This window comes from Ambystoma mexicanum, chromosome 6q, assembly GCF_040938575.1.
Source record: "Ambystoma mexicanum isolate Mex_15411 chromosome 6q, UKY_AmexF1_1, whole genome shotgun sequence".
In the NCBI taxonomy this organism is placed as follows: domain Eukaryota; kingdom Metazoa; phylum Chordata; class Amphibia; order Caudata; family Ambystomatidae; genus Ambystoma; species Ambystoma mexicanum.
The window spans coordinates 1402571975-1402597736 of NC_090937.1; the positions used below are offsets into that span (position 1 = coordinate 1402571975).

The 25762-nt window shown below is 47.5% G+C and overlaps 1 protein-coding gene across 4 annotated transcripts in view; it reads right to left on the reverse strand.

Annotated features, from left to right (window-relative positions):
• HTT (huntingtin) overlaps positions 1 to 25762 on the reverse strand; it is a 2905635-nt gene that overhangs the window by 1738520 nt on the left and 1141353 nt on the right. For all 4 annotated transcript variants that reach the window (XM_069632055.1, XM_069632053.1, XM_069632052.1 and 1 more), the window contains one exon: positions 3709 to 3819. In XM_069632055.1, the coding sequence (XP_069488156.1) occupies positions 3709 to 3819 (111 nt within the window). The remainder of the gene's footprint in view (positions 1 to 3708; positions 3820 to 25762) is intronic.

The window sequence follows — 25762 nt, forward strand, 5'->3', positions numbered from 1 at the left end:
AATACTTGAATGCCCCCATTTTAGAGTGCTAAGAACTAACTTGCTTATGAGATATATGAATATTGAATTTGAGGACTGCCTAGATTCCCTGTGGAACAGGATGATGGTAGGAAAAGATACAGCATTGATTTTTGCGTTGGTACAATTGTTAAAGAAAATAGAAGCTGAATTATTATCGAGTATGAAGTAAATATTTTGTAAAGGAAATTAACTGGTTATTTGCTAAATATAATAAGTAATTTTTATATATTTGAGATCTTTTATATTGTGATATTTGTTGCTTTTAATCTGTATTTGCTTTGTTCTGGTGATAGTGTTTTGTTTACTTGTTTATACTGATGATACTGTAATTATTATATTCATCATGTCTTTTATATGAGTAACTTTTGTAAAGGTTTTTATTAAACCATTAAAAAATATTTTAAAGCGCTCAAACAGCCCGGGGGCATCAAGGCGCTGTTACAGGACTTTTTTTGTATTAGTTGCGTATTTATAACGCGCTTAAATACCCAGAGGTTTCTAAGCGCAGACCCGAGGATCGAACCTGTACTGCTTTGTGCCGTCTTGCTCCCAAGGCGTGCACGTTGCCGCTGAGCTATTCTCTCGGGACATATATTCTGTTTTGACGTGATGATCTTTTCTGCTTTCTCACTTTTATGCTGTACTAATGCTGGGATACCCTTGGGTCTGTGTATTGTAAAAAAATTGAATGAATAAATAAATCTGTCCTCTTCCTCGTCTCAGTAGAGGTAGGCCCTGTGGACTTGTATACATACATGGGGTGGTTAGGTAACATGGAGGTGGAGAGAAAGTGTTATGAGAATGCATGACAGTGGGGTATTGAGTTGGAATACCGCGTTTCCCTTGGATAGTCGTCCATGTCCCCAGAGAGGGAGTCTCTCCCCATGAGATCCTCCCGCTGAGTACCACCCGCAGAGGGACTATCAGGTAGGGGCCTCACATCCCTGGCCTCACAGGAAGGGGTACCCTCTGGGAAGAAGCGACGACATCCATAGATTCTTCATAATAGACTTCAGGATGATATATAGATATTTACTTCGTTCTGGTGCAAAACGTATTAGTAGTTTAAATGAATAACAAACTTTGTTTATCTCCATTTTTAAAAGAAAGAGCCTCCAAACTGACTCCAAGTAATAAGACGCTTATCAAAGTTAACTCAAGGTTTGATTATAGACTCACAGAAGTTTTAGATGTTCTGTTTCATGTTCTCGGTTTCAAATTTTAAGTACGATAGTTCACTGACTACGCTAACTTGTTCTATAACTTAGTGTTCAGCAACATACTTTTTATTTTGACAATTTTGAGCATGTATTTTCCTCTGGAAAGAGTAGAAAGAAACACCCAGATAGATCACTATATTTATGTTTATAGAGGATTTTTCTGGAAATATATTTTCATTATATCATTTATTTTTTGTGGACAAATTTCTACAAATATTTTTTTTTTTAAATCAAAAAGAACCCAACGCATTCAAAACGGGCACCACTGCAATGAATAACCTGCAGACACAGTCCGCTTTCAAGGGCTTGGCAGTAATAGGAAGGCAGCAAGGGCATCTGTTCCGAATACACTGTTGCATTAGAGGTGCGGATGGTTTTCATGATGCAGAGCCGGAGTTGTGGGCTCCTAAGTCATCAGTGTCGACGGCACTAGGACCACACAAGACCTAACCAGTTCAATTGATTTTCACTGGGGCCCGAGATCGGGAGAGGTGGGAGCTTTTTTCTCCTTATGTTATGTTTAGAGAGATGTTCTAAACCCTTCAGGAGCATGTTAAAATATTTTTTTAGCATTACCATTCTAAAAGCCTCCCATTGCACTGGAGTGGAAGTGGGATCCTTACCTTTCTCCCTCTCTCCTTCGACCGAGAGTGGCGTCTGTCACTGTTTTCTAGAAGAAGACAAAAAATGCATTCAAGAGGAAGAACCACCATTCCTGAAGCAGTGATGTCGCTTTATTTCTTAATTCTTTTCCCTCTCTTCGGATCTCAAATGGTGGTCCACAGAAGGAAAGTTTGGCAATAGAGTCTTTCTGTATGTATCTTTGGAGGATTTCTCTGGGGTGGTGTTAGCGAAGGTCATGGACAATCTAGCTACCCACTCTCTAACCGCCCTGGGTATTGTCATTAATGAATTTGTTATTAAGTACATTATTTTATAATGCACCTAATACCAGAGGCCAGTCTGCGGGACCTGGATTCTAAACTGTGCTGTCTGCAGTGTCTTTCTTCCAAGACAAGCGCCATGCCCCTGCGCTTACCTCCCAGCCAGGTATAGTCCGACAGGATCTACACCCTTTCATCTTGTGATCTTTTCGACAACACTAAAGACACAGGTAGTTCCTGGTAGTCACATAAAATCCAGAGGGAGGATATGCGATTTAAGCAGGACTGATAAATGGGCTTGGACTACCTCCAAAGCGACTTTATGAAGCAGTGCATATATGGGACATTATGTTAGTGAGGGATGGGAGGGCGGGGGAGGAGAGAATGTACGGAACTGGAAAGTGGTGCTCTGGTCCTGAGCTGCTGTTACAGGGGGTGGGGATTTGGGGGAAGGATTGTACTCTGTTGGTTATCTGATGACACACAAAATGGCAATAAAAACAATTAAAATACATAAATCGACATTGGGACCTTGCTGCGCTGCTGCTGAAAAAAATGTATTCTGCAAAAATGGTGCAGACGGATGTGGACAAAAGAACATGGTCAATGCTGGAGCTGCAATGCACCACTTGGTGGCTAAGAAAGTTTCCAGAGCTGCATCAGGAGGATTTTCAAAAGATGTGGAATCTGTGGAAGGAATGTGTCCATTAGAATAGGACACAATTTGGAAATCTTTCTTGTGCAACAGTCAGCTAAAAGTTACTTCTATACAAAGATAAGTAGAGTTACCAGTTCCTAACTGTACACAGGCAGTGATAACAAATGTGTTTATGAAAACAGACCATTTAGAAGATTCTCAGGCCATTGTCATTTCTGAACATAAAGACAGAAGGAAGAGCAGGGAAGACATTCAAAAAGGCACTGGTGAAAGATGCATTGGAAGAAATGGGACAGTTTATGTTTGTAATAAACATTTTGTAAAACTGCTTTTCAACATACCTAAAAAATAAAATACACAAGGTTCTGGGCATTACTGGTGAGTTTCTTTCTTGACATTTACACACTGTGGTCTTTATGCAATTTACTGGAGTGTTCAGGCCGAGCGCATGGCGACTTCTATGCGAGTGTGTGCTTTTTACTGTACTACATATTCGCTGTTATCTTGATCAGAGCTTTCTCATTTGATTCTACTACAGGACATTTAGGCCAGTCCACCGCTGCTGTGCCGCCTAACTTAGTCATCCGCCATCCCACATGACAAACTTCTTCCACTCAGTTATGTCATCTAGTTCTATTTTTGGGCTTTGAAAAGGTTCAGGGCCCTCCAGTGAGCACCAACTCATCTCCCAATATTGGCTCATCGGTCCCATCATTGCTGAGATTTCACAAAGCAGTTTATTTGCTGAAATACCAACAAGGCATTCAATACCAATATCATTCTGTGTTTCAACAGTCTTGCAACGCTCTTGAAAGGGAAATAGCTACTCCCTCTGAGAAACCAGAACAGGCGGCATAGGAAAGTTATTTCTCTGATAATATATGATGTGCTCTTCACTCAAGACAATTACTTTTAAATGGCATACCTTTCCAATATCCTGAAGTGTTGCAAGTTCCAACATTTGAGACAAGACATCCAAGGCGGATCTTAGAAAACCTCCAAACTTTTCATGACTATTGTGAAGATCTAATGTAACCTTGCAGAAAACAAAAGAAGGAAATAAGTATAAGAATCACGCTGAAATATACTGATCAAATCAGGTACTTAAATATCCATTCAGATCAGACACTTAAGAAGTATCAATTTAAACAATTCACAGAGCACATGTCTAGTTAAAAAATATTAAAGGGCAGTGACATGGGGCGCACAAGGTGGTCGGTATTGGAAGATGGTGGTTAGATTTTGTTCACATGATAGGACGGTTTCACGTTTATTGGAGCAGTGCTAGTGGAAGCGAAAGATGGGGAAGGACGGGGCAGCCACTTGCAAGATGGCATGGTTTGCTGGGCCTTGTGGTGAAGCATGTGGACGGCAGTGAGCAACCACTGCCTGGAAGACTACGAAGGAATGGTGCATACTCCTGACAGTGTACAATGACTGCCTGTGTTTTTTCCGCACTCATCGTTTCTGTTTTTCCAGAGCGCCGGTTTCTGTAATTGTTGCGACTGCTGAACCCGAGGCTGCAACCGATCTGATGCCTTAGGGAGGGAGCAGGGATTGACAAGGGCCCTAAGTGTAAGGGGGACCTTACACTTGTTAGTGCGCTCAAGTCGTACGGTAGGACTGAAGCTGTTGAGGGTAGGTGGAGGTAATCAAGGAGTTGCGGGTGGGGGGGTATGGATATGGCAGTGTTGAGATGGATTTCCAAAATCAGCCCTGGGGAGGATTTTGGGAAGTCACTGTATTTGGTGAACAGGGAAGACACAGAGGTTAGCCAAACACAATCAAAGTACGGTAGTAGAGTGGCAAGTCTCAGGAATGGTGTGGGAGTGGCCTAGGGCCGCAATGAGCTCACACAGAGCAACAACAGTAATTCCAGTTAGGGGGGTAAGTATAAAAATACAATTATTTATCAGGCCTTTCGAATACACACTAAGCAAGTAAAAAATACAGTCAATTATTGTCACCCAAAACCCTGTTCAAACAGATGTATACATTCACCATTTGGAGAAATGGAACTGTATTTGATTCAATGACCAGTGAAACATAGGTTAGCACTCATATGCTAATCATAACACAGCTTCTCTAGCTCTTATACAGTCCAACCCCAAGATGGTATAGCGACTTGTGCTAAAAAGTCACCAGTTCAAAAGTAGATAGTTTTCAGGTAGATTTCTAAAGAGATAGGCAGGGCCAGTCGTTCGATTAATAAGCGTCACCAAGTTACAGTTCAGAAAACTAGAATCACCTCCCAGTCGTTAGGATAGTCGTAGGAAGGGTCCCTTAGCCAAACCTCCACCAAACAAAGTCAGGAAAGAGTGATTTAAGGACAGCACTTTACACCTATGTAACCCTATGGAAATCAGAAATAGGTAGATCAACTTACTATTAAGAACAAGCCTTGCCAACAGACTCCTTTACGAGGTAAAAGCCACCATGATCCGGACGTCCCTTTGCCTGGCACCTGTATGAAAGATGGCACCAGTTGGGATGGCGTCCGGCTCAGGGATGTTGGACGCAGGACCGGAAGTGAACAAATATCACTTCTGGTGCAGAAAGAGCAGCAAACACTGTCTGGGCAATAGAAGTGTGTCAGAGCTATAGACCGCCTTGTGTTCACGCTGATGATATCCAGCTCATGTCATCCCAAGCCTTCCTCACATATTTTTTTTTTAACCGTTTTATTCATATAAGAAAACAAACAACGGTTAACCAACAGATATCGCCAATGTCTACAAAACATCTTTTGTGCACAGCCTCCAAAATTAATTGCAAACATTCTTCATGCCCTCGAAACTTAAACACTCCCAAAAAGAATCTCTAGCATGCGCACTGCATGGTTATAATTCAGCCGCCCTCTATGAACAGTTGGGCGCGCTGCTAATATTTCCCAGTGGAGACCCCATTTCCTGTAACCTATGTCACTCCTTGGCTGATGATACCCTCCAAGCGGACATGCTCATAGGGATTAACATTGCCTGTGGTAGCGCGTTCCAAGCGCCCACATCTGTACTTACTTCGCTCATCCCAGTATATACTGACCACACTGTGTCTCGGCCATTGATCAGCATGTTAACACTGCCCTCCATGCTTGGATTCTGGGTCCCTCGGCCGACTTTCAGGCCATTGAAATTCTACATTTAGCTAACACACAGATTAGATCTTTCATCTTAGAGAGGTGTGTCGTGTGCTTTTTTCCCCCTCTGGCACATCCCCAATAAGCAGGCCTCTGGGGGCCATGTGTGCATCTGTATCCCCAATGGACAACTTGCCACCGCCTGCCAGAACTTCATCATCACTGGGCAGGCACAAAACATGTGCATAATATCTCTACGGCATGGGCACATCTGGTACAATTTCGAGCACACGCTCTGTGAAACTGCAATATTCTGTGTGTGGTCATATATGCCATGTGTGCAATATAAAATTGAGAGTTTAAATCTGGTGTTCCTGGAGACATTCGTATACAGCAAAGCTCTCCTCCATATGTCATCTTCCCACCTTGTGCGTACCTCCAAGACTGGTTTGCTAAGCCTGTTCAGGAGAGGGTCGTACAACCTACAGACCACATGGCCCCCCTCCAACAGGTCATAAACATGGTATCAATCACTGGGCCAGCCTCAATACCCTCTCGGAAGTCCAGCCATCTCACTTCTATCTGCCTGACTAGGCCCAGGTACAAAAACAATTGACCACTATGCATGCCAAAGTCCGGTGTCAATGACAGGAAGTCCATCAGTTTCTTATCTTGCAATAAATCTCCCAGCGTAACTATCCCGTTATTCTCCCAATGCCTCCTGAACTGCTTAACAGTGTCAGGTGTTCCCTGAGCATTCCAACCAGTGAGATTCAGGGAATAAGGGTCCAAAGTTCCCATTATTTTCCAGCTACTGCGCCACAATACTCTGCCAAGAATAAGGAGTTGAGAGGGCGTGGGAGTAGGGCCTCCCACATCGGCAGCACTTCCATCAGGAAGAATTGTCCTATCGTCAGTTGCAAAAGCAAAGTGTCTAGTGAGGCCTTGTCATCTAGCCAACCAACTACAAACTACAGCTGCCCTCCTAAGTAATATAATGCAAAGTGGGCTAGTCTGATCATTCCACTGCAGTAATCCCTTTGTAGTGTACTTAATGCACTCCTGTTCCATTTTCCACCCCATAGGAAGCCTCTAGCCATCCAATCTAGTGTCCTGAAGAACCTCTTGGGTATGTTGTAAGGTATATTAACAAAGTGATATAGAAGGCGCAGTAGCACGGCCATCTTCAGGAGAGTGGCTCTGCCCACCAACAACAGGGGCAGATTTTTGCAGAACGTCATGGAATTTTTAATGTTATCTAAGGCTCTCTGCGTGCTGTGCTCATGCGAGGAAATAGGATCATGCCACACATTTACACATAGATATTGAAAAGTATCTGTCTTCCACGCCAGTCCTAAGGCCAGGCAGCTGATCCAGAGTCAGGCCTTGGAGTTCCGCAAGCGATAACAAGCAGGACTTTTCGTAGCCAACACAGACCCCGGAAAGCTCAGCGAAGTGATAAATTATATCAACGATATGCTCTAAGTTGACCTCAAGTTGATTAATGTAAAGCAGCATATTATCTGCATATAATGAGACAAAGTGCCCAACCACGTCAATTGAGATACCTGCATCCGCGTAGTCCGATCTGTGGAATACAGCTAACGGTTCGAGAGCAAGGATGAATCGCATTGGGGATAGCGGACAGGCATGTTTAGTGCCTTTAAACAGTTCCCACGCCTTGGAAATCTGTTTCCCCATCCTCACTCTGACGATGGGTGCAGCATAGACTAGCTTGACCAACTGTAAGAAGCCAGCTCATATGCCAAAATGTTCCAGTGTCTCATGCAGCCAGTCCCATCTGACCAAGTGAAATGCCTTGACTACGTCAAATTAGCCCACTCCACAATTCACCTATAGGTGTTTAGCACAGTCTATCATGTGGTGAAGACTCCTTAGATTTCATGAGGTGCTCCTATCCGGGACATACCCAGTTTGGTCAATGGGTATTAGGGTCCCAATCACTCTCTTTAGTCTGTTTGCCAATAGGGCTGTGAGAATCCTGCATTCCTGAGTGACCATGAAGAGAGGGGGCCTATAGGAACCACAATATAGGATTTACCAGACTTGCGAATAGGCTCTATGACAGATTCCATCAAGATTCAGGGCAATACCCCTACCTCATTAGCCTCTTCTAGCATGTCTAGGAGTTTAGGTGCTAGCATTTCTGCATACATTTTGTAAAATTCCCGTCAGTTCGTCCTCGCATGAGCAAAACATGCGGCGAGGCTTAGTTAACAATACAAATTCCATGACATTCTGTAAAAAGCTGCTCCTGTCGATAGTGGGCAGGGCCACTCTACTGAAGAAGGTCATGCTACTGCGCCTTCTATATCACATAGATACTGTCCCCTCCCCACCACCTTCTGCTGCCACGATAGCGTCGGTAAGGTTGATAACAGTACAAATTTCATCCAGGATGTGCAGAGCATCCAGAATCACTGCCTGCTCCTGATCCAGCCGGGGCAAGTTGATCAGGGCCAGAGCCTCACTGATGTCTCATTCACACCCTTCAGACCCTGTCTAGTACAAGGATTAATATAATCTTGAGAAGATGTCATTGATCTCGCCCTGAGTATTCACAGTGAAGCATCTCTCGTTTTTTAATGGCGCTAACCATATACCTTGGCTCTTTCTCTGTGGCATAAGCATGCCAGCAGTCTTCCGGGTTTGTCCACGTCTGCCTTGATTTGGCATAATCGAATCAACCCAGCCTTTCCCATTCTCAGATGCATTTCTGACGCAGTGTTGTCAACTCTGCCGTCCCTTCCTCTGTCCCTTCTCCACCAATTTCTGCTGCCACAATAGCGGCCTCGGTCAGTAAGAGTCTCAAGGATACCCTTCCTGAGACCACCCATGTGTCCAAAAGCCGCCCCTCGCACTACAATCTTAAAAGCATTTCATAAGGTGCACATTTTCTCAACACTGCCCGTATTGGTATCGAAGTACTGCCCTATCTTATCCTCCAAGTATTCCCTAATCGTGTCGCCCAGCAAGGTGTCTGCCCACAATCACCAGGCAGGGGGCAAAGGTCTACGCAAGACCCTCTGCCATGTGACTATTAATGGGCCATGATCAGAGAGGTCCCTGGCCTTATAGTCTATAGCTATAAACTCACCCACGGTCTACCGCCTACTTAAAATGTAGTCTATGTGAGTATGCACTCTGTGGGGAGCAGACAAATGCGAGTATCTATGAGCAGCACCATGCACTGTTCTCCAAATATCCACCAGGTCCAAATGTCTCAGCAGGGAACTTAAGGCTTTAGCTGGGGGGCATGTTTTCAGAATTTCTCGTCTGATCTGTCCATGATGGGATTAAGGGTGCAATTAAAGTCTCCTCCCCTAATCCATCCACCCACCCTGTAAGTAGTCATTTTTGAGTAAAGTGAGTTAGAAAAGACCATAGCATCGTGATTAGAGGCTTATGTGTTTATGAAGCACACCTCTATTTTCAAGAAACCTGTGTAGCAGTACCATTCTGCCCATTCTGCCTTCATCATTGCATTTAGTCTCTGTCAGTTGAAAGGGGACAGATGGTGCAACCCATGTGAGAACGCCTCTAGTAGAGTATGTCGAAAATGGAGACCCATACAGTTTATCGCCCCACTTCCTAGCCATTGTGGCCTGCCTGTCAGCCGTCAGGTGTGTTTCCTGCAGTAATGCCACTTGTACCCCCATCCTTAACAGATAAATGCGCACCCTCAGTCTCTTCAAGTAACTGTTACGACCCAGAGATTCCAGGTGACAACTTTCAAGTCGCCAGCCATCCGTCATGTCCCCTTCTTTCCTATAAGCGCGCCTCTGCAGCCCATTGACCTTTTCAGAGTCGGCTTCTAAGCATGCATGGACAAGAGTGACCAGTATAAGTAACCACCAAGCGTCTGGCAAGCTTGCGCTGGCCGCACGAGGGGAGTAGTAGTCTGCAGTAATATTGTCAATACCTGTTCATTGACAGTAAGTGGGACCTTGATAACATTCCAACCCGCCAATAATCAAGTCAAACATTCCCACCAAAAAGTGCTGTAAAAGAAAAAAGGCAAGGGAGTTAAACCAACAACCGTCTCTCGAACCAGGTAACAGCTGCCCAGCAGCAAATTGCATGCTCGGGCCGAGCCGCCTCACCCGCCCCCATCCGTTTAGCGTACAGCAGCAGGATGCCTGAAAACGTCATCCTAAATTGAATTGTCAACTCAAGTGAAGAAGCTGCTTGCAGCAACAGCCGTCAGGGCACCAGACCTGTGTTCCTGTATCTCAGTGTTACTTGCTCCCACAATCTATTACACATCCATTTCCCACTTTGCTTATGAAAGAAAAAGGTTAGTCATGTGTTGTGATATCGGGAATGCTATGGTGCGTTGTTCCTCCTGGCCAGGAGCTGTGGTATCCCCTGCGTGCCCATCCAAGAGTGCACCTCTGCTGTGTCCTCAAAGAAATGCGACCTGCCATTGTGGAGAGCCTTGAGCCTAGCGGGATAAACCGCTTCCCGCAGATGCTGCCGGTGACTTACAGCTATTGGATTTCTTCTTCGACCCGCAGCTCCATCTGAAGGCATCGAGCAGTGCAGCTCACCAACACTGTGGCCCTCGCACGGCTCCTCCAAGCCCTGGCGTCACAGTCTCTTTCGGGTTCTTGTCGGCGTCCTGATTGCCCAACAGGACCATCCTAGGCTGCCTCGTATTCCACAGGATTTCCTCTTCAGGCCTGCAACGCTCGGCCCGGCTTCTCCCATGCTGGTCTGTCTCCTTCTGGTCTTCCCTCCTTTTATACACCTGCAACCAGTTCACAAGTTGCAGGTGTGAGTCCTCGGGTACAATTGCCTGACCATAGTTAGTGGAGTACTCTGGGCATGGCTGACCTGTACACCAGTATGCAGACTTTTTCTTCGTGTCAGTACTCTTCGGGGCCTCTTCGTTGTTCCAGTACTATAATGATAGGAATGAGATGAAATGAGGTTGAAGGCAGGGGGAGGGGGAGATACGCTCTCACAAGGACAAGAGGGCTACCATGTCTCACCTGCAGATATCCTTTACCCAATCCCCAAGGACCCTCCACCATAGTGATCCTCCCTCGCTTCTCCATCCCCAGGGTCAGGATCCAAAAGCAATGGCCTTTCTCTGGCCACCTGAGCAGAGGATCCAAGGGGAGTAGGTGTGAGGATACCCTAAAGTTTTTCACAGTCCGTATACCATACAAAAGATAATCAACCCGTTGTGTTCAAATTTCAGTTACCACGTCATTTCAAGAGCCATTCTGTATTTCATGTATCATTGTTACAACCATATCGTTCCTCGACGAGGTATAAAAGGACGTATCCCTGACCTACACCCTTGGAAATATGGGTGAAGAAGAATTTATGGTCTTGCAGATCATAGATTCCAGGTGGTAGGGTAAACAACTGTACTACTTGTTATTGGGAAGGATCAGGGGTGTTGCTAGGTCTGGAAAAGATCAGGGGCTAAGCTAATGTCAGGACTGGCGGGATTCGGGGCTAGCTATAGCCTTTTGGTTGTACTCCCTGAGCTTCTATCTGGGGTTACCACCAAAAGATCTGGGGCTATAGCCCCCTCAGCTCCCCCCTAGCAATGCCTCTGGGGATACAGTTCTGAATACAAAACCTGGGAGCCTGCAACAAATGTACATACCCTGCGTCTGGTACAAGCATCTCATGCTAAACACCACTGCAAAACTGGGCCCCCGAGGAAGCCTCGGAGGGGACCAACTGATAGGAACAAGCATTGCCAATGGACTCCTTTACAAAGTCAAAGCCACTGCAATCACAACATCTCTTTGACTGGCGCCCGTACCAACGACAGCGCCTGTTGGGATGGCACCAGGCCCAGGGAGGTCCGACTCGGGAACGGAAGTGTAAAAACATCACTTCCGGTGCGTGCGGACAAGAACAAGAAGACTCCATCTGAGCAACAGATATGGTTTGCGTTTTGGAGCTTTTGTCTTCCTTTTGTTCATGCTGATGATATACAGCCATTTGTCATCCCAAACCTTCCTCACGCAGTAAGTATATATCCTAGCCAGGGACTGCAGAAGATAATATCTCAGAGAATCCTTTTGAAAACCCAACCCATTATAGCTCATGTTATTAGTTGTGTTGTGTTCTATCAAGCAATCTTAAAAGACAAGTCTGGTCTTCCTTTGTCTGACATGAAGACCAGTGATTACCGCACCCATTCTATGTTTAAAGACTGGTTCGATGGGGGGGCAATGTTGCCGGCTGTAAGATGGCCGCCGCCTGAGAGAGCTTGCGCTCGACAGCTGAAAATATCCTTTAACATACGTATTTAACATGGCTACCTGGTAGTTTGGATACCGACATTGGACATTGGGCGGCACCTTCTGAGGCCCCTCACTGCACATTTACTTGTCATCTGAAACCTACGGAACTTCATGCCTGCTGCCTGGCTCGGCATCCCCACAGCAACGGGAATGCTTTTTCAACGAGGGACGAGGAGTGTGAGACGCGCCTGTTCCTACCTCTGGACGGCGGACCGGGAGGACATAACTGCCGAGCGGGGCCGGTGAGTGGAGCCGCTGGCAGAGGCTCACTGACTTGGTGCACACATGCAGGGTTCAGCCATCCCCCCTGAGTCGTTTGTCGCAATCTCTTTGGTGCCCCTTCACAGGCTGTGCACTGCTCGGCGGAGGGACTAGAGGAGCTGCATCCTCCCGTCCCAGAACCCCGCTGATCCCTGGGGCCCTGCTCTATGCTCCACGGTACGTTGGGGACAGTGGGGACTGCGCTTCCCCGGCGTGCCCCATCCATTCTTTGCTGCTCCTCAGCTGCTCTTGGCCCCCTCAAGTGGAGGACGGACTCCCCCCACAAGGGCTCTGTTGCGGCTGCAGGAGTTGGACACACTCACTAGCTGCTGCCTACAAAAACAGTCTGTTCATAGCCGGGCCGGCACTGTACTATGCCCTGTGGTGCCCCACAGGAACACATCATTCCGACCTACCTGAAAGAGTGGGGGATGTTAGGCAGAATCCTGGGCAGTGCCCTTAGGGACCACTACACAAGATGAAGACTACAGGTGGTAGTACAATTTCACCTTTGGTACCGTTACGCTCACCTGGTTCTACGGGGACGCCACCCAGCAGTTGGGACTCAGGTATCCTTCTCTGCGGTTCCCAGGTGTGACCAGCAGGAGGGCTCTGCCTGGAATACAGGTGGGCAATGTTCAAGACTGGGCAACTGGGGTAAACAGTCTCCCACCACACCGTATACCCGCAGCCTCACTGGACCTCTCCTCACCTTGTTTTTAATGCAGGTGTGTTCTCCGTCCTGCCTTCTTGGCAGGGGCGCGTTGTGCTTGGTGGGCGTTTCCGATCGAGTTACTTCACTGATGACGGCCCGCTTTGAGTCTTTCAGGGAGGTCTTATTGATGTGCTATGTTATTGTCCTAGCATGCCTTTTTCGTTTAACTAATGTCTTTTCTCTTCCTTAGGTGCGCGGAAGCCCAATATGTGGCATAGACTGAATTGGGTCTCGCCGGTAAGTAATGGCGTTTTAGAGCGCCTTGATGTGGTGAGTAGGCGCTAAGCGCAGAGCTATGATGCCTTGCCTCTTGCTAAACTGTTGTCTTGTCTTCCAACAGGTCGCGGTGCTCACCCGGTGCATGGAATTCCTGAGACGATGCTGGTCGAGGAGCGGCTTGCGAGGTAAGCTTTTCGGCACTGTTCTTTAAATTATAAAAATGTCTAATGCCTTGTTTCTTTCTTTTTTGCAGATCCATCGGTTCGGGAGCAGCGCTTGTTCCAGGATGCTGATCTCAAGAGCCGTGGTCAGCTAACGAAGAAATTATAGGTAAGCTGCTGCTGCTAACGATGTCCTTTTTCTCCTTTACAGATGCTGTTCTTCCGAGGTTCGCGGGAGCAGCTGAACACAGTGAGCATCACGTTGCAGAATTGCAAAGTAACGCAAAGCGCATTCTCAGTCGGGTGTGGTTGAAATAGCTTCAAGAAAGTAGTCCAGGTAAAATAGTTCCTATGGTACCACACCCAAAAATACTATACCGCATAGATTGGTTCCAAGGAGCCAAGCTATGTGGATGCCTCCATGTTGATTGACACTGAAATAAAGTAGTTCCCAATATAAGTCCTTTATCAAGTATGAGCCAAAGGCGCCAGGACTGGCCCCAAGAAGGCCTAGGCCAAGGATGCCTAGTTTTAGTGGAGACCCTTCCTGGCCCACGGGCTTGCCAGGGGGTCTTCTGGATGGGGGTCGTGACAGGTACAAGCCTGCACTACGCCGTCAGAGTGGTAGCAGTAGCGGAGCAGCCAGAGTTATCTCAAGAGCAAATGAGCAGTAGTAGATATTACACAAAGGACTACCATTACTGTGACTCAAGCAAACACTGACTCAAGGTTTTTGGTTAAAAAGTTAAAGTACATTTACTTTTAGACCATCTGTTCACAAAACACTTCACTTCTATTAAATTAAAACCACACTTCAAAATACACTACACAACCAATTCCCCTTGTGCAGAACAATTCAAGGTAAGTACCTTTGGATTTGACGGACCAGTGTTGTGAAACAAAGACGTCACGCGATCACTTTTTGACAGTAATGACAGTTCGGTCTTACGAAAGAGAAGCGTACCCATGAACAGAAATGTTACTGTAGTCAAACACACTTAGCACATGAATTAACACAAGAGAGTTGGGGATACAAATCATAGGCAATACTTTTGTCAAGGCAGATAGAATCAAGAGACACTTTCTAAAACGTAGCTAAAAGACAATAGGCCTGAGCCAGTGTCAATGGGACAGGGGTCCTGTTGTCGAGGATCATAAGGTTAGAACAGTTCACGATTCGAGATTGCCAGGAGTACTTGGATATTGTCGAAAGGGAAGCAAAAGTTATAAGATGGAAGGAAGATAAGGACAAGCCTTTGGTGAGGAGAAGAGGGTTCACCCTAGGTCCTCGAAGTCGGACACAGTATCTTATTTGTATGAAGAAGACCTGGTGCCACGGCAGTAGTTCCTGGTAGTACCTCCAGACTCACGGTTCCTGGGGCTTCAGTCGTGTGGGCAAGAATGGCGACGTCTGGAGCGATCTGCGCTACCCAGGGATGAAGCCAGCAGCAGCAAAAGCAACGGTGAATAAAAGGTGCGCTCCTTTAGAACAGGAGAGGCTCTTCAAATGGCTATCCAGACCACTACAGCTGTGTGCAGCGATTTTGACCAAGAAGAGGATCCTCTGCCTGTGGAAGATGAGCTGGTTGATCCCACCAGGCTCAAGGGAAGAAGACTCCGGACTACATCTTCTCTTGTCGTTGAAGGGTAGATAGCTCAGGACTGCAGCAGGGCTTCACCGGGACTCGGGAGTTGCAGTAGCCATCTTCTTCTCTGCATCTCTTCGGTTATTTGCAGTTCCAGTGGTGACTCTGACTTCCAGCTCAAGAGTCCTGCCTTTTATGCCAAAATCCCCCATTCACACAGCCTGGCTGTCAATCACTCAGCATGGGGGTTGTCCGGCCCGGACAACCACCTCAGCCAATCAAGACAAAGTGCAACTTGGGTTTCCAAGGATACCCTGTGCAGGGGTGACTACACCCCTTCCTCACATTCAGCCCACCTAGACACCCAGGCGCCAAAGGAGAGCTTCTGGACAGAAGCCCGCCAAAGGTCGGTGAACGAAGGAGGTGAACCTGGTTTGCTGGGCAAAGTGAAACACAAGAAGGACTTTAACAAAAAAAAATGGTGACAAAACCCAACCGGAGCCAAAATAAAAAGTATTTGGTCAAGCGGGTTTTAAGTTTGAGGCTAATATAATAGCCTAAACAGTACCACGTTTATATAGTATAATCGTGGTAGAAAAGTTAGGGTAGATACCACTGCCACCAGCCAAGTGTTAGTATTAAGATCAAAATAAAGCTCAGAGAGGTACAGACACAAAGGGATAGGAATTAACCCTCTCCAGTACTCCATGTAAGATGGGGTGTACTGTGTCTGTAGTTTTAAGTGACTATATAAAGTTAATGGCAACTTTACCTGTTTCTGGAGGACAGTAGTCAGCCCCAGAAAAATGGAGTCAAAGGGAAGTCTCAAAGACGACCCTGTGTTACTGCACTGAAGGTGCTGTGTAACACACACAAAAAGAGGGGCTCATGGAGCGGTGTAGCCCAAGATCACACAAACAGAAATACACATGGCAAAACACATGTAAGAGTGGGAAAAAGGGCTCACACTCTTACCAGGTGGAAAGAAATAAACCCCTGAAATCCAGCAAAGCTGCTGAGGGACTCACTAGGTGAGGGAAATTAGCTATAAATGAGAATTCTCCCTAACAGGGGACCTAGCTGTAAACACTTGACACTGCTCTTTTCTTAAGAGGATCCCAGATTGTTCACGGGACAGGTCACTGCTGCGGCTGGGGCTGCACTTGTGAGGAGGCTCCTGGTCGGCTCCGACGCCATTTCTGACAACCTTGTTTCTTGCAATGCCCCACCTGGGGTGCCATCTGGCTCTGCGGCCCAGATGGCTGGTTCCTCTGGCCCATCTACCCTTTAACAAGATGGGGGAACAAAAAGCAGGCTAAGATGGATCAATCCGCTCGCCAAGATGAACCCCCTCCTCCTCCTGCCACGGCTTCCCCCTCCACTGCTATCGATGTGACCATCTTGAATGAAACTCTGCTGGCTGTGAAAAACAGTACAGACAGCCTCGGATCCAAAATCGATACATTAACATGCAAGGTTGAAACCTCAGCCATTCAGATAGACCAACTATGTGGCCATGTGACAGAGGCTGAACAGCGTATTGGGGACAATGAGGACACAGTGGCATCCCTGCAGAGGGAGGTGGTGACTCTACACCAATCTGTGATACGGGTTGAAGCCAAGAACGACAATCAGGAAGGGAGATCGTGCAGGAATAACATCCGAATTGTGGGGTCCCAGAAACTACATATATCGATAACATGAAAAATGTATCGAAAAACCCCTAATGGATATACTCTAGCACCCTTTGATGTCCAACATGCTCCTAATTGAGAGGGTGCACTGCTCCCCTGCCCCCAAGTCTCCTCCTGGTGCGCCTGACAGACCCATCATCGTGAGGATACCCAACTACAGGGCAAGAGACCTAGGTGTACTGAGATACGGCTCCTCAGTTATCAGGATGTTCCCTGACTTCAGCCCACAGGTCCAGTAACAGAGGAAGTCTTTCCAAGCTGTGAAGATTAAACTCAGGAAGAAAAATATTTGTTAAGCTATGATGTTTCCTGCCAAACTCTGGGTGGTCCATAACGGCAAGACCTAGTTCTTCACCAACCCTGCAGCTGGTGACCTTTTTGGCTCCGAACCCACTGATCCTGATGGGCCCCAGGAGGACCCTAACAGCAGACTCTAGCATAGTCATCATTTGCTTGCCGTGATATTAATGTGCCTCTGATGTCTGCAGTCATATCTGGTAATTCTCCTTGTTTCGGATAAAAATATTTTGCTCTACCCAGACTCTAGCGTATTTGTACCATCCGTTAAGGACAACTAGGTTCCACATTGGAACGAGACTGGTATTTGCTGCTGGAAACCCGAGCTAAGCACCCACAAACACTATCCCGTTGACACACTGTGCTTTGTTCTTTATGTGTTTTCATTCTTTTGGGAGGGGGTAATATGCCGGTATGTTGGCGTTTCTGGCGTAGGTGGGGAGTAATGAGGGGGGTTGTTTTACGTTGAAGGTGCGTACATGATTTTTGTGTCTTGCTGCAGAATCTCACAGCAATGGGTTGTCCGGTCTCTCCGGGCACAAATTGATGCGGGATGCACTGGCCAGAATGGGGCACCCCACTATCCTATATTTATGTCGCAGGCCATGGGGGGTAAATCACTAAATGTAATGTCTTGGAAAATCATGGGGGTTACCAAGAGTAAATAATTTGAATTGGTGATTAACAAAGCTAATCTACATAAAGTTAATGTGTTATTTCTACAAGAGACGCACATCCAAAGGTATGAAACGTTCCCACTGGCTAAGGGCTGGGAGGTGCATAGATATGGGTCTTCCTTTTCATCGCAGTCGCGAGGGGTATCAATATATATTCACCAATCCTTAAAACTTTGTTTACATAAAAGAATATGTGATGCTGATAGAAGATATGTGTTCCTCCCAGGTGAATGCCTTAGGTTGAAAACCCTGCTTATTAATATTTATGCTCCTAATGTCGACGCACCAGAATGTTTCCAGAACTGTGCGGTCCTGACTCATAAATCTCATATGAATTGGTATGGGTGGGAGATTTCAATTTGGCCCTGTCCCTGTATTTATATCGGTAACCGACAACACAAACAACGCTACTTAAAGCTGACACTACATGGGGAGATATAGCCGACTCACTCTAATTGGTAGTTATTTGGAGATAAATGCACCCAGACACAATGGAATTCTCGTTTTACTTGAGCGCCCAGGGTAGTGCTCCCAGGATTGACTACATTATAGTAGTTATGGCTGAAAATCTCTGAAAGCTGGGAAACATATCTCTCCTCCCTCCCCCCCGGATCACGACCAGCGGACTATATGGTCCCATTCCGGTCATATGCCCTCATGGTCGATGGCCTCCACACATTGTGATACAACGTGAATGAACCGACAGGGTCGGCTAATCAGGAGGCAAAGGAAGACCTCCCATCTCTGCACATTGTAAAACCGATCCCCCGGATGGTATCCTTTTTTTAAAACTTTTTTTTTCCTAACCCCTTCATGGTCTACAAATGCCCTATCAACCCTTCTCAATATGTCTAAAATTAAGTTTCTCAGAGATTCTGCTTACACTTGCACGCTTTACACAACTGTATTTGCACCTGTTGTGGGACGGATGCGGGAGAGGGGATAAGAGGGTATTCAAGTTCTCGTTATGTTACCATTGCAGAAAACGTGAATAAAAAGAGATAAAGAAAAAAATAAAGACTGGTTCCACAGCTACCAAGTAAGTACCGAGTGGGACATCTCGGCCAGTGTGCCGTGGGTGGGGATGTGGAGGGACGGTTTATGGGAGAAGGTATATTAAAGCCTTTTCCTTGTATATTACAGATTGAGAGAAATATTGTCTCAAGTTCCAAACAAGATGTCTTTCTCATTTTGCTGTGGACTGGGGAGAAGTGTGAGCCCGAGTATAACACATTGGGATTCTATGGGCCGTCACCTCTTTTTCGGTTTCCGGCAGATTACACCCGGCAGTGAACCGTAATGTCCTACCTCATGAACCACCACGAGACTCCAGGTACTGACAGTTACCCTCCAGACTCCAATTCTTCCAGAAACCACTGCTGGTGATTAGGAACCTGTTGGGGACACAATCTTATGTGCGTGGTCCTTTCGAGGAAGGTCCATGGGTCGCAGGTGCAGAGTTCCCTTTCGGCATCAGGATTTAGGTTTGGTCAGTCACACTGCACAGGAATCATTGCAGACATCTTGCAGTAGAGCACCCAAACGAGGAAAGATGAAGACTCCTGGTGGACAGAGCAGCTCAGGAGACCTCATGGGATTGAAGGAGGAATGATGTAACGGGAGCCACCATATCGGATGGAGATGGGCGATCTTCAGGGGATGAACACAGGAGCAAGCCCAGTACAACGTCTGTTCATGCAAGAAGGATGAAAATGCAGGGGAAGGTACCTTGTTCCATAAACTGAAGATCTTCCAAGTCCAATGATGTACTCAGAACAGCGACAGCTGCAGCGTGGTAGCTCAGGAGAGTGCTGGTTGGTCCATGCACACTTCTGAAGGCGCTGATCCTTTAACAGGGATCTAGACTGGTTGTTCCCACAAGTCCAGGGGTAAAAGCACAAACAAGAGTCTTCTTGAGGTCAGGCAGAGGAGCAGAACTTCACTGGGGCAGCACTGGAACCAATCCTGCTCAGCTGCAGAGGTCGTCTTCGGGTCATCAGTGGGCCTCTCTGCTTCGTGGAGGACCTGGCTCCAATGATGTGTAGAAAAGCTGCAGAAGCCTTCCTTTTATCAAAGATTTTGGCTAGAGCATGGCCAAGCCCACCAATGATAAGGATCTGCACCATTTAAACAGTCAGTAGCTACCCAATCATGGATAGCCACTGGTCACCACATACACCCAGCAACAGACATTCAGGCACCCGGGATGTGGATTTGGACTAGAAAGTTCCAAGTCCCTTTCTCTGGTCACACACAGTAACCAACCCTTAGCCTTCAAAGGCCACAGATTTACCGAGAAAAAGAAATTTCCATAGAAGACATTTCCTGACCTGAAAAAGCAGGAAGATGACCAAAGAACAATATGGTCAAAGAACAAGCAAAAAACCTTGTGACATGGCCATCTTAGGGGGCTAGCCATCTTTAGAAGCCATTTGTGGTAAATGCAAAAGTGCACAAGTCCCTCCAGTGACTCCATCTTCAATTTGATAGCAGTTACTGACCAGATGTGTGCTAGAACGTCCACAAGCCATCCACACGTCCTAAACCACTCTCACTGCTGCCACCAGCCAGTATCAAAAATGGTAAAAATATCAATGTTGCCACCTGCATTGTAAAAGTAACAAAAACACCATTATATAAAAAGTTAAGGATATAAAGGTTCCTAACTGCACTTCAGTGTAAGGTGATGTGTGCAGTTGCAACAATACACAAACTCGCATAGGAAGACATTGGGCCTCATTACGGGTCTGGCGGTGCCGATAGACCTGTAATTATTTACTGGTGCCCAACTTCCTGGTAACACCAGGGGATTACAACCTCAGCGGCCCAAAAAGTCAGGTGCCGGTAAATTGTAAGGGAATAGTTTCTTACCTGTAACTCCATTTCTCCAGCATTGGTATCTTTCATGGATTCACATGCTTAGAATATTCCCCGTCGACAGACTGGGAACCCTTGGTACACTTATAAAGCCGTTTCACATAGGAAAACGTTCGACACTTTTGTGTCCTATCTATGTCGTTATGGGTCCGCGCACGCATGCCCCGCTAGGATGTAGCGGTATAAATGCCCCGCCCCTGCGGCTCCCTTCAGATTTTGACCCCTCCAAAGCAGAATGGGGTGAAACTTAGATATACAAGACGATTGCATTCGGGGAGGCCGGCGGGCGCATGTGAATCCATGGAAGATACCAATGCTGGAGAAATGGAGTTACAGGTAAGAAACTATTCCCTTCTCCAGCATTCGATCTTTCATGGATTCACATGCTTAGAATAGAATGCACAGCAGTGATGCTGAAAAAGAGGAGGTGTGAATGCAATCCGGTAACCTCCCAAGCATATGTATAGCGAACCACGCTTATGTAGGATGCTAGGATGCCAATTTAAAATGTGCAACAGTACATGCACAGATCAATACCTATATACACAAATATAAATAATACATATATATATATATATATATATATATATACATCCTTACATACATCCACATAAACATACGTCAAATTAAGCACAGAACCTTCTTGAAAAGGGCTTACCTTATTGAAACAGATGGCGCAAGACTGCTCTTCCCATTTGTATTTCGTCCGCATGCTGCCGTTCGAGGCAGTAGTGGCGGGTAAATGTGTGAGGCACTGACCATGCCGCCGCCTGGCAAATGTCTGTCAGAGGGATTCCTGCCCACAACGCCGTCGACGACGAAGTTGCCCTTGTGGAATGAGCTCTCGGACACCCTTGAAGCGGCTTTCCTGCTTTTGAATGACAGAAGGCAATCGTCGACGATACCCATCGGGCCAGTCCCTGCTTTGAAACAGCTTTTCCTTTTGCCGAAGGACCATATGCAATGAAGAGTTGTTGCGTAGATCTAAGTTGCTGAGTTCGATGAAGGTAAAATTTTAGAGCTCTCTTGACGTCCAAGGTATGCAGGACTTTTTCCGCAGCCGATGAGGGAGTCGCGAAAAAGGTGGCCAGGACAATAGAAGAGTGCTTATGATAAGCCGTAGGAACTTTTGGAATGTAACGAGTACGGAGGGTCTATGACCAACGCTTGCAACTCCGAGATTCGCCTAGCTGATGGTATAGCTATGAGAAAAGCCACTTTCCATGACGAAAACTTCATCGACGACGTGGCCATTGGTTCAAAGGGTGGTTTCATTAACCCTGCTGGCACCATATTCAGGCTCCACGTTGGTGGAAAGCGTTTAACCGGAGGGAACGTCCGGAACAAACCCCTCATGAAATGCTTCACCAACCTGTCACTAAACAAGGGAGACGACTTCCTTCTCCTCGTGAACCTAGAGATGGCCGCCAGGTGCACCTTTATTGATGAAAATGATAATCCGCTCTTCGCTAGGTGTAGCAGATACGGCAGAAGCTGCTCCGGAGTAATCCTTAGAAGTTGCACTCCCGTCTGTCCTTGACATCACGTACAGAACCTCCTCAACTTACACTTGTACGACTTGTTGGTGGAAGGGGCTTGCGCTGCCTGCAGGATCCTCCGACATTCCGACGAAATGCTCAAGGCACCAAATTCTGAAAAGTCAGGAGCCAAGCTGTGAGATTGAGATTGTCTGGATTGTGATGCCACACTGTTCCCTCGCTCCGGGACAGGAGATTGGGAACCTTCGGGAACGTTATTGGTTGATCCAGTGACAGGTGAAGCAGGTCGGAAAACCACGGCTGCCTCGGCCAACACAGTGCCACTAGGATGACCCGGCACCTGTACCTGCGTATCCACTGTAGAGTTCTCCGTATCAGAGGGAACGGAGGGAAGGCGTAGAGGAACTTGTCCGTCCACGGAAAGGAGAACGCTTCCCCCAGCGAGCCTTCCTGTGGCCACCTGCTGGCATACGTCTCGTCGCGAAGAAGTCCAGCTGAGGCCGTCCCCATTTCTCGAAGACTTTCGACAACTAAACGCTGTCTATCTCCCATTCGTGAATTTGGTCCATATTTCTGCTGAGCGAGTCTGCTTGCTCGTTCCGCAACCCCGGAAGATGATGAGCTACGATGGATATATCGTGTTTCAGAGCCCGGTGCCACACCTTCTGAGCCTCGGTGGAGAGGGCTCTGGATCGCGTGCCCCCTTGCTTCCTCAAATAAAACATTGCCGTTGTGTTGTCTGTCAATACTCTCACTATGGACCCTCTGATGTGCAGCAGGAACAACTTCAGGGCCCAGCGTACTGCTCAGTTCCAGCACGTTGATGTGTAGGAGGGATTCCCTCCGAGACCAATGACCTTGCGTTTGTAGAGTGCCCATGTGTGCGCCCCAGCCTGTCAGGGACGCGTCCGTCACTATGGTTAGCCGAAACTCCGGCTCCTTTAGGGGTACCCCTCTGGATAGATTCTGGAAGCTTCTCCACCACTGAAGAGCTAGTAGGAGCTCGTCGTCGTCGACGGTCAGTTTGTCCGACCAGAACCCTTGGGCCTGCGTCCATCGGTCCGCCAGAAACTCTTGCACCGGCCTCATGAACAGGCGGCAGTTGCCCACCAGAGGAATGCAGGACGCCATAGCGCCCAGAAGTGACATATATTTTCTCACCGACAGTCTGGTATTGATTTTCAGCTGACCTGCCAATCGACTGAGATTGGTGATTCTGTCGAGAGATGGCCTCACTAACCCTGACTGGGTCTCGAACTGTGCGCCCAGGAACACCAAGCTTCTCAACGGCGTTAACAAGGATTTCTCGAAGTTTACCGCAAACCCCAGCCGTTGTAAGAGGTGCATGGTGGCCTGCAAACTTGTGTGAGTCGACATAGGGGAGGACCCCCCTCACCAACCAGTCGAGATACGGGTAAACATGATGGCCTTGTTTTCTCAGCCAGGCTGCCACCGGGGCCAAGCATTTCGTGAATGTTCTAGGAGAGGATTTCAGCCCAAAGGGAAGTACTGTGAACTGGTAGTGAGTCCGCCCTACCACAAACCTTAGGAACTTTTTGTGTCGCTGACACATCGGTATGTGGAAGCACACGTCCTGCAGGTCCAGAGACGCCAAAAGTCCCCTTCTTGGACTGACCGTATCACTTCTTGGAGCGTGAGCATCTTGAATTTTAGGCTTTTCAACGATTTGTTTAGATCGCGCAGGTCTAGAATGGAACGCCACTTTCCATTGGGTTTTTTCACCACAAAGTATCGGGAATAAACTCCTTGACCCCTCTGTGATGACGGAACCAATTCTATAGCACCTTTTTGTAGCATAAGTGCTACTTCCTGCTGCAACACGCTCAGATGGGGTTGAGCTACAAATGCCGGTGGAATGTGCGGAGGGTTGCTTTTGAATTGCAGGGAATGTCCATATCTTACAGTGTCCAACACCCATTGATCCGTTGTTATCTGCTTCCATTCGTTGATGTAGCACGAGACCCTGCCTCCCATAACGTTCCAACGCCCGTCATTGCTGGTCCTTGGTTTGCTTATCCCTCGTCGACGAAGAGTAACCTGTTCTCTTCTTGGGGGCCTGGTAGTCCCAGCATCGTTTTGCCGCTTGAGAAGCCCGTCTGTATCCCTGGGAGGGGTATGCTGGCCTACTGAAGGATCTGTCTCTCTCGATGCCGAGAATCTGGAATTTCCCGATGCTCCTCTGAAGGGACGAAAAGACCGGAAACTTCGACCACTTTGAAGGGCCCCCAAGGAACGCGCCGTGTCCGAGTCCTCTTTCATGCCCTTCAGGGCCTCGTCTACCTTCTCACCGAATAGAAGGTCTCCCTCAAAAGGCATATCCAGCACCTTGTATTGCACCTCTGGTCGGAAGTTGGTGCATTTCAACCAGGCCTGCCTTCGAGAACTACACCGTTATTCACCTGCTTAAACCCCGATTCCGCGAGGTCCACTGCGATGTTTATGGCATGATTGCAGGCCTCTTCACCCTCTCTGACCAGTAACATCGCCGCCTTACGATGTTCTTCTGGAAGATGCTCCAGCATAGGAGCCAGTCAGTGCCACATCTCCCCGTCGTATCTGGATACTATAGCCAGGGAATTGGCCGCTTTCACTGTGGTAGCACCTATGGACAGCACTTTTTTGCCAAAAGCATCCTGTCGTCTGGCATCACTTTCCGGGGAGTCGTGCACTTGTGCTGGGCCCTCGCCTTTCTCGCCGCCGCTGCCGACACCACTGAGTCAGGAGTTGGTTGGGAGGAGAGACACTTGGGGGTAGACTCCGGAGCCTTGAATTTTTTCTCTAGCCGACCTTTTATCGCTGGTTCCGAGAAAGGGTGGCGCATGGTCTGCAGCCCCTCTTGCCACACATGATCCAGGATGGGTACTGAAAACACCGACCTTCTCCTCTTTCCCATGTGGTCGAAAAGAAAACAGTCCTTTTTCTCCTCTTCCTGAGCCAGGACGAATTCTGTACAAGCCTTGGTCATCATGGTGTGAAATGACCCAATATCGTCTGGGGGAGACGGCTGAGCCGGGCTTCTCAGGGCTTCTAATTCTGCTTCGGACTCCCAGGTTGGATCCCTGGAGGGGGGAGCGAGACCTCCAATAAGGCTCTACTGTCCAAGTCTGAATCCATCAGCTCTCCTTCCTTGCGGCGTGGAGCAGAGAGGTCTGTAACCGCTGGCAGTGTCGTGGGGGTTGACTGATGTGGCCGACGAGACGGGCCCGGGTCGTCTATGGTTGACCTAGCCGGAGTTGCTTGAGAAAGTCTGTCGTCCAGTGTCTTCAGCAACGTTTGCAACATGGATAAGACCTCCAGCGACAAGAGCGACTGCGGATTGAGCAGAGGGGTAGACCCCGGAATGCTCCCGGAGAGAGGCCTGGTAATCCCTCGCAACCTGAGGTCTGCAGGGCCAGCTATTCTCACATCCTCCTCTCCAGAGGACACAGACAAGGCCTCTTGTTGCAGTAGTGTCTCTGGCAAAACTGGGTCGTAAACCTCTGGTCGCCAAGCCTCTTGCGGAATGTCCGTCGGCGAAGCAATAGCTGGACTCGTCGTCGTGTGCGGTCCAAGAACGGTTGAGGCCAATTGTGCCAGTGGCAGAGACGTGGTCGACGACTGCCC